This window comes from Rhamphochromis longiceps, linkage group LG10 (genome assembly GCF_057381845.1).
Source record: "Rhamphochromis longiceps isolate RC_006_pf linkage group LG10, R_longiceps_female_GT1.1, whole genome shotgun sequence".
In the NCBI taxonomy this organism is placed as follows: domain Eukaryota; kingdom Metazoa; phylum Chordata; class Actinopteri; order Cichliformes; family Cichlidae; genus Rhamphochromis; species Rhamphochromis longiceps.
In genome coordinates, this window is record NC_140566.1 from 17,221,191 (window position 1) to 17,230,410 (window position 9,220).

Sequence of the window (9,220 nt, forward strand, 5' to 3'; positions counted from 1 at the left end):
TGAGTCTGCAGCACTTTGGCTCTGCACACATGCTTCTGGGATTCATGGCGTTCACTGAGCGTGCTGCTCATGGTGAAGTTCACACTCCCAAGAATCCTGTCATCTGTAGTCAAATTTATTATTTAAAAACAAGCACAGCTGTGACAGCAAGGTATAAATGATGAACCATTCAGCTAGCTACAATTAAAGATTTTCTACATAGTGTACATAACACTATGTACACTATATATGCAATGTTTGGGTTACAGGAAGCATTGTGGGGGTGTGTACAAGGGCATCGTAATAAAATATAATAAATAATTAAGGGTGGAAGGGCTATGGTCGTTGAATGATGGAAATTGCACATCTGCCAAAATATTGCACGGAAACAAAAAGAAACACACACAAAACAACATAATAAATAGCAAGTAGCAGCAACAGAATGATTGTAAAAAAAACCTCTTAATTTGCATTTATGGTTCTGAGAGCCCATGGGTAAAAGTTGTACTTGAGTCTGTTGGTTTTGCACCTAATGAATCGGAACCTTTTTCCAGAGGGCAGGATGTTGAAGAGGTGGTGGTTAGGATGGAGGTGGTCTTTTATAATTGCCCAGGCTCTGGAGAGACATCTAGAGCCAACAATGGAGTCCAGGGTGGAGAGTGGACAGCCGATCATCTTCTCTGCAGTTCTGATGACCCTCTTTATTCTCTTTTTATCGGCTGTTGTACAAGCAGTGTACCACACGGGGATAGTGTGCACCAGCACACTTTCGATTGTGGCTCAATAGAAATACCGTATTAGGTCAGTCTGCAGCCTTTCAAATCTCAGAACCCTCAGGAAATGGGAAGCGCTGTTGGGCTTTCTTCACCAGGGCTGATGTGTTTGTGGTCCTCAAATATGTGGGTACCAAGGAACTTAAAGGAGGATACCCTCTCCATGCAGTCACCCTTTATGGATAGAGGAGGGAGATTGGCTTTTGGGATGCAGTCGCTGGTGCAGATGGTGTATAGGAGAGGACTCGGCACACATCCCTGTGGTGAGCCATTGCTGAGTGAAAGGGTGGTTGACTGATTGTGATACTTCTGTGTGTACCGCCACAATGTGCAACAATGCCTTGTCACACTCTTTTGCTGTGGAGTGAACCAGGAATGGGTGAGCACTGCTAATATTATGTATAACTGACAAATATTTAAACTGAAAATAGAGCAAGCAGATGTTTAAATCACAAATTTCCCCTCTTCTTACTGTTCTTTTGTGCTCCAAAAATATCATTAACATGTATAAACTTTTATAAAATGCGTAAATACAGTCAGTAATCTCAAACTCGCTATCAGGAGAGCTTAAACTAATAAATTTAGCAGGTTCTCATCGTCATCAAAGCAGATTTGTACTAAAAAAACTAAAATTAGAAACTGCTATCAAATGTAAGTGTTGGCATAAAAAAGGGATCACAGCCAATCGCTCACAGGTTGATAATTAAATGTAAGTGCTTAGATAAGCACTGATTATTTCCTATGCTGGAGAAAAGTGCATGCATTTCACTTTCAGGATGGAGCAGTATTTCCACAGCTTAACTGAATCATAATTACAATAACTCAAGTGTTTGTCAAAGGTGTAAATTACACTCCAAAAAACACACAAGATGACTGAAGAGCTTGTTTATACAAATATTTATTTTTATTCCACAAGTCTCTTCGACTGCTGTTTAGATGATGCCAATCTGCAAATAAAATAAAAAAGGATATTAATTACACAATGTTCATCAACAGAGTCGTCACATCTGTATCTGCACTGTTTTGCATCAGTGGTTCCTTTGAATGCATCACAGACATTCAGAGCAAATATAAAGTTTACATCACATGCACATGACTGATATGGCTTCAGAAAGTCAACAGCGGAATAAAGGCTCACCTTGTTTGCAACATCCAACGCATCGTAATCAGGTGCGAGACGGACGTACGCCTTCTTCTCACCATCAGGCCTGCACATAAAGGCATGTTTATTCACTACTGCTCACTACAAACATGTTTAGAATGTTTTTTGTTTTTAGATTGGTGCATCAGAAGTTTAAAAAACTGGAATCATGCTTTTTCATACTTTGATCGCTATTACCATCATGTGCACCAAATTGGCTGTTATTGGCTGTCAGATGTGGCAAATTCAAATTCATTACTGGGACATAGATGGACAGATATCAGGCAAATCATTTACCAGAAGGCTAAAACAAATTATACACACACACACACACACACACACACACACACACACACACACACACACACACACACACACACACACACACACATTTCAATGCTATACAAAATTAATGGGTAAAAAAGGGTCCCATGACCCCCTCCACAATAACATCGGTTGGAAATCTTCCTGTAATATCCTGATGTGTTGGTTTGTCTTGTTTTCAGCACATCCACTTAAATGTCATATTTATCCAGATACTTGCACAGCGTATGATGAGTATATATGAAGTCAATGCTTCCTTCATGGGAAAGTGTAAAGGACTGAAAAGGTCTGTATGAAGTTGGCTTTCGGCTCAGCCTGTGTGAGGATTTCTACCTGATGAGTGTGTTGACTTTGGCGACGTCAATGTCGTACAGCTTCTTGACAGCGTGCTTGATCTGATGTTTGTTGGCCTTGACATCCACAATGAACACAAGTGTGTTGTTATCTTCAATTTTCTTCATAGCAGACTCTGTTGTCAAGGGGAACTTGATGATGGCATAGTGATCCAACCTATAAAATAAAATGCATAAGTTCTTTGGTCAGAGGTCCTCACTTAATTTCAAAGTCTCTACAATATAATTAAAGGTTAACTGCTTATTAACTATTGCTCACTACAAACATGTTATAAAAAATTTAAGATTGGTGCATCAGAAGTTTAAAAAAACTGGAATCATGCTTTTTCATGCTTTGATCGCTATTACCATCATGTGCACCAAGGTCCATGTTTGTGACCTGCGTGAACTGTTTGTAACTCACTTGTTCCTGCGAGGAGCACTCTTGCGGGGATATTTGGGCTGTCTGCGGAGACGGAGGGTTTTAGGGCGACGGAAGGTGGGAGAAGTCCTGACTTTCTTCTTCCTGTGGCTGTGTACGCCTTTCAGCACAGCCTTCTTGGCCTTCAGAGCCTTTGACTTGGCCTCAGTCTTGGCAGGGACAGCTATGATTGGGAGAAAAGAAAGTTACCACTATTAGACAGTGGTTCATTATTCTAGGCTTTGTCAATATGGCAAAGAACACTTTGGAAAATATCACAGCACTGTCAAGTCAACCTGTGGCCCACATACCACATACAATGTACACAGCAGGTCATCTACTGAATACTGTAATGATTTGTAGCTGATCCAGTGAAAGCCACATTTACACTGACACAAATACTAAAATAAGCATTATATACAAATGAAGCTGAATGGATCTGCCTCACAGCTATTTCAAAGTTAGACAGTACTTGCATTGAATCATGATCTTAAGATACATGTGCTTAAAAGACATGGGAGTTTACTTCTTACTGCTCAGTATGCACACAACCATATCTGCCGTCCACACAGTATTAACACCCAGAAGGCAGATTACTAGCACACCAACACGCTCTCAGGGTTTTTTACGTTACAGGAAGTATCGCTGACTACAACAGCTAAAACTTCAACAGTCAAATTTTCAATAACATCAAAGAAATTTAGAGATGCTCTCACGCGCTGCTAATGCAACGTTTTAAAGCCTGCTCAGGCCATTGCTAACATGAGCTAAAACACCTAATCCGCAGACATATCTGAGTTAATGAAGCCATAATGAGATGAACTAGCTAAGCCGTGTCCATAAGAAACAACTTAACAAGAAAACATTAGATAAATGTAACTGTAAACACATGCGATTTCATCAACAGCGGCTTGATTTAGCTTAGCTTAGCCAGCATCACGTTACAGTCTACATGCCGGACCCACACTCTTGAGATATCCACATATTTACAGCTCTGACAGCAATAACTTGAGCTCAAACAAAACAATTTCACTATATTCCTTTATACCGTACACATACGGTATAAATAGAGGCACCAAGTCAACTAAAATATACGATTTATTCATTCAAAACTGGTAGATTCACGAACCTTCCTTCTTCACCTTCGGTGCCATGTTGAGAAAGGAAGACTGAATGGGGTTTCCTGCGGTATATTGCATGGGCGAGATCTCATAGCAAATGTATCGCGATAGTTCGGAAATTTGCTTTTTTGCTATCACATTGATGAAAAGTTGCTCCGAAAATACCTTGTTTGCATGACTCTCAAATTTATTACAATAATCTTTTCTTTCTTTATATAAATTCATGAAAAAATAATTATGTAATTAGATAAACATATCTCCCCTCTCTTTAAGCACCAGACTGTTGTTACAGTGCTGTATGTGTAATTATTGAAGGAAAATAGGTTTCAGTTAGGTTTCAACAGTTTGGACTGGCAAGAAATATATTTCAAATTTTATATATAAAGACATTTATATTTATAAAGAAATTTCGCCTGATTTAATAACAGTTATTATATCTGTGTGTATGAATACCCATTTTTTTTTAAGTTACCCTTAAAGTATTAATCGAACACTAAAAAAAAGTCTGGTGAAGGGTTGAACAGAAATGGTACATTTTAGGGCACCGTCTGTTATAGCTGGCCCTCAAGAGTACAATAACTTACAGTTTATAGTTTATTTCTAATCAAAAATACCCAGTTGCTATTTAATGTACTTGCACAGTCATCATCTTTATTAACAAATATACAAAATTCTGTTCAGTCAGGTGAACAAATGTAATAAAATGCCAAAAAAAGTTTATACACATATAAAAGTTTATTTTATACTCTCATATTACAAAGCAGAAATGTAAAGGTTGGCAATAAATCAGACTGCAAATGCATCTTCTCATCAGTCCATCTGCATCGCACTCCTCTAGTCTGCCTTCAGCTTAGTTTTCTTCCCCTTTTTCCTGTTGAAGAAGAAAGAATGAATATTAGAAATATTTTTATTCAAGTGGGTTCAATTTCTGGCTCCATACAGGCCTCTGTGATATATTTGACAATAATGTTTCCTACTTTCAACTTTTCACAGATTTTCACTTTAATGGTATGCTAAGGAAATTGGTTTATGTTGTGTACAGAGTCATTTATCATATATGTATGGGTTTTGTTTTTGTTTTTTTTACATAACAGAGTTTGATAAGATTGCAGTTTGTAGTTTATTGGACTGGATAAATGTGCATGAGAGTCCTTCCCCACCTTTGTAACTTGGTTCCTGAAGTCTCTGTTGTTGTTTTCTGAGACACTTTCTTGTGTTTTTCTTTTCCTTCTTTCTGTGTTTTATTTCCTTTCTTCAGCCCCTGTCCTTTTGTCTTCTTTTCCTCTTTCTCCTGGTGTGATGTTGTTTGAGCTCCGTTTTCTCCTTTCTGCTCTCCTCTCGCTGCTCGCTTGTTTCCTTTTTTCTGATCTTTGCCTTTGGTCTTCATTAAGAAGCGAGGAGTTGTGCAAATGGTGCTTCTCTTGGGAGGTTTCTTCTCAAGTCTCCGCTTTACTTTGCTAAACAAAAAGATAACGACCAGACCGCTCTTACCAAAACTCAACAGGGAGCAATTAAGCATTAAATCAAAGGAAACATTTCTGTAAATGTGCAGGCAATCATGGAGCTTTCTTACCTGTGTATTTTCTTGAAACCAACCATGTAGTCTGGTACAGGACAGCCCGCTTGTTTTATAACATTAGCAATGCTGTTAAAGAGAAGCATAGGGGAAAAAAAGGAAAAACTACAGGCTCAGTATTTAAATTCAAGGTGCTTTAAAAATAAATTAATGGCAAGAAGTGACCTAAACTTGCAATCATTGTGCTGCAGTGAAATTATTTTATTAAAAAAAGCAACACCAACGATAGAGACCAAGAACCAAATAGGATGGTCCATGGAAAATCCAGAAAATCCTTTTAAATTGTGTGTTAACAGCTGGATATGGGTTTGAATGAAGAAAAAAAAACTAACTCAGTTTGCTCTTTTCCTACCTGCGCAACAGAGGTTTGTCATTCTCTGTGAAGAAGGTGACGGCCTTCCCCTGATGTCCAGCTCTCCCAGTACGACCTGACAGACACAGAGTGTGATACGCGTCAAAGACAAAGTGGAAACATCAGGCTGATTATTTGTGGATCACTGTCCAAACCAACCAATGCGATGGATGTACTCCACAGCGCTGGTAGGGAAGTCGTAGTTGAGTACGAGGTTTACGCCTTTGAAGTCGATTCCTCTGGCGAGCAGAGCGGTGCAGATCAACACCCAAATCTTCCCGGAGCGGAAACTGTTCACCACGTTGTCTCTCTGACACATAGGAGCAAACGATGAGGACGAGAGCACTCAATAAATAAACTGAAATGGAAATAAATGACAGGAGTGGTAGGTGTGTTGATGTACCTGCTGCTGTGTGCGGTCTGCGTGGATTACATCCACGTTGATGCCTTCATACACCAGCTCATGGAAAAGCTCCCGTGCCCTTTCTATAGTCTGAACAAACACCAGTATGGGCGGCAGGAAGCCCTGAAACACAGAAAAGAGGACTCTTTTATTTTATCTTAGCTTGTAAGATAAAATAATCAGAAATTAGAAATGATTTAAACGGGTGTTTATGCAATAACCACTAATAAATCTGTTCTATTTGAAATCAAGTAAGCTCCTTACTTTTTTGATGATATCCCTCATTGCCACAAGCTTGCCATTCTCTGTCCCGACAAACAGCAGCTGCTGATCTACTGTATCCACAGCTGTATTTCTAAAAAAGATGAAACACCCATGTTTCTATTGTGACAAAAAAAGAAGGCATGAATTTGCTGCAGTAAGCAGTTCTTCAGCTAGAGCCGTACCTGTGCCCGATGTTTACAGAAACCAGGTTGTCGAGGTTCAGGCGGCACCACTGTTCTACATCTGCCGTGCAAGTGGCGCTGAAGAAAGCCCTGCGCACCTTTGGACCGGAGCAGGCCAGAAAAATGGTGGCCAGCTGCTCTCTGAAGCCCGTCTTGCCGTCTTCAAACAGCTTATCGGACTCATCGACAATCAGCCACTCCACACTGAAAAGCAACACCCAGAACATCATCGATCTGTCTTCTTTTTTATTTTTTTTTAAGTAATAAAGAGACAAATAGAGTGGGTACGACACACAAAAACCATCAGATTTGAGCAGATCAAATGTCACCTGCTGAGATCGACAGCTGGAGGATCCTGCTTGAGAAGGAAGATGAGTCTGTTTGGAGTACTGACGAGTATATCTGCACACAGAAACGTCAGGAGTTAAAAGCCAGTGAGATTTACTTATTTTTCTTCCCCTATGAACCAACGATCTCTTACCGTATTTTTTGTTTGACTGTGGTCCGTATTTCTTAGCCGCTAGTGACGCTTTGTCTATGATGTGAACTCTAAACCCGACTCCCTCTGACAGACGGAGCAGCTCTCTGTAGGTCTGAACACAATTCAACAACAATGACCAAATACTGCTGAAAACACAGGAAGTCAGTCACTTATCATCCTTTATCTATCACCAGCTGCTGTTGTTCACATCAGGAAAGGCCTCCTTACTTTTTAAACAGATCACTTTCTAATTTATGGTGCATACCTGGCTGGCCAGCTCTCTGGTTGGGGAGATGATCACACCTCTGAAGCCCTGATTGGCTGGCTGCTGCAGCTGAGCGAGCAGTGGGAGGCAGAAAGCCAAAGTCTTCCCAGATCCCGTGGGAGCGCAGGCCAGCAGCTCCCGACCCTGACAGACAAACCAAACCAAGAGTGAAACCCTCAGAAAAATCACCGTCTGTGCACTAATCCCAAATCAAAGAAATGAGGACGAGCGTGCGTGCTTACATGCATCATGAGGGGCATCGCCTGCATCTGTATCGGCGTTGGGGAACTGAGCCCGGCGTCTCTGAGGTTCTGAAGGACACGCGGGTTGAGGCAATACTCGGACAGCAGCTCCTCGAATGTGCACACAGGGTCAGGTATGTCACAGCCGTGCACATTTATGCGGTTTTGGGCGCGAATACGATTGACCTAGAATGAAAGAGAAATACCTTTTTCGATGGCGGATAGGGGGACAGCAGTAGTTCTGCACAGCATTTCACCACTAAGAAGAAGTTTTAAAATGTATCAGAATCTCTTTATTTTACTTCTTTGTGCTATAAAATGTAGCCCAGTAAGGACCTTTTCCTGATGAAGATGCTTCAGCCTCTTCAACGAAGATTTCTCCTTCCCGTCACTCGGCAGGTTTTGGATCTTTCTGTCCAAAGAAGAGGTCCAGGTGATGCCAGTTCCCTGCGTCTCTTTCAGCAGTTCACCGCCAGCTTCAGCCAGACAGAAGACATCAAACAGGAGTGAACAGCTAGATCATGTTCATTCTAAACGTCACTCGAAATTTTTGTAATAACAAGGTTTCCATAGTGAACACTTTAAAACTGCAACCTTTACTACTACAACTTCTTTACCTTTCACCTCCGCTTGGTTGCTTTTGGTCTTTTTCTTCTTCTTTTTGGTCCTCACTTCTCTCTCCTCCTCTTTGCGCTTTCTTTTGCCTCCTATGTCGGAATCTCCGTCTTCACTTCCCTCATATTCTTCCCTGCCCTCCTCTTCCTCCTGTGCCTGGGTCCAGCTCTGGGCTCCATTGGCAGTGGCAAAATAATCAATCGCAGAGAGAGGATCGGGAGAAGCTTCTTCTGAGTGACTCCTCACGGGCTACAAAATAAAACGATACACAAGCGTGTGTGTACATGTATGTGTGAGTGTTACGGTTGTACAATTCTTCAAATACATGTATTAAGCACAACAACTTGCCTAAAACGTTATACTCCTACACAAGCAGGACAGCAAAACTCGAGGTTAGCTAAAATGCATTAAACCATAGCGATTCGTTAACAGCAGCATGAACTGTTTTCATCCAGTACGTCATCAGCTACACTATAAAGCTTACCTTAAACCGAGCGGCGTCCTGACCAAACCTCTTCAGGTCAAATCTAGCCCCAACTCCGAGTTTCCGAAACAACTCGAACGCGTCCATTTCTACAACAGCGTGGTGTGCCCCGATCAGGCATCACTAATCAACATCCGGATCATCCACCTCTCGCGCCCCCTATTGGGGGCTGTGAGTGTTACAGCGAGTGAGGCAACTTTACACTAATTATTCTCGTGTGTGTGTGTGTATATATATATATATAAACCATATTATCCCAATTCTG

At 41.0% G+C, this 9,220-nt stretch overlaps 2 protein-coding genes and 3 non-coding genes across 5 annotated transcripts; all 5 read right to left on the bottom strand.

Annotated features, from left to right (window-relative positions):
* Positions 1-1,634: 1,634 nt before the first annotated feature.
* Positions 1,635-4,195, bottom strand: rpl23a (ribosomal protein L23a). Its single transcript, XM_085420615.1, has 5 exons — positions 4,100-4,195; positions 2,974-3,154; positions 2,551-2,727; positions 1,891-1,960; positions 1,635-1,699 (listed from the first exon to the last, which is right to left on the bottom strand). Exons 1-5 carry the CDS (start codon positions 4,167-4,169, stop codon positions 1,685-1,687), a joined length of 513 nt encoding a protein of 170 aa, XP_085276741.1. The 5' UTR covers positions 4,170-4,195; the 3' UTR covers positions 1,635-1,684.
* Positions 1,776-1,844, bottom strand: LOC146660643 (small nucleolar RNA SNORD42). The gene has a single exon (XR_014913622.1). It is a non-coding gene; the product is annotated as a small nucleolar RNA SNORD42 (small nucleolar RNA).
* On the bottom strand, positions 2,033-2,104 carry LOC146660644 (small nucleolar RNA Z17). The gene has a single exon (XR_014913624.1). It is a non-coding gene; the product is annotated as a small nucleolar RNA Z17 (small nucleolar RNA).
* Positions 2,859-2,931, bottom strand: LOC146660645 (small nucleolar RNA Z17). The gene has a single exon (XR_014913625.1). It is a non-coding gene; the product is annotated as a small nucleolar RNA Z17 (small nucleolar RNA).
* Positions 4,196-4,807: 612 nt separating the features above from the next.
* Positions 4,808-9,113, bottom strand: ddx52 (DEAD (Asp-Glu-Ala-Asp) box polypeptide 52). The gene is made up of 15 exons (XM_085420609.1): positions 8,956-9,113; positions 8,474-8,720; positions 8,193-8,332; positions 7,857-8,042; positions 7,615-7,758; positions 7,350-7,461; positions 7,198-7,270; positions 6,869-7,072; positions 6,687-6,777; positions 6,423-6,545; positions 6,179-6,329; positions 6,020-6,095; positions 5,665-5,736; positions 5,252-5,548; positions 4,808-4,962 (listed from the first exon to the last, which is right to left on the bottom strand). Exons 1-15 carry the CDS (start codon positions 9,040-9,042, stop codon positions 4,926-4,928), a joined length of 2,040 nt encoding a protein of 679 aa, XP_085276735.1. The 5' UTR covers positions 9,043-9,113; the 3' UTR covers positions 4,808-4,925.
* Between the last annotated feature and the right edge of the window lie 107 nt (positions 9,114-9,220).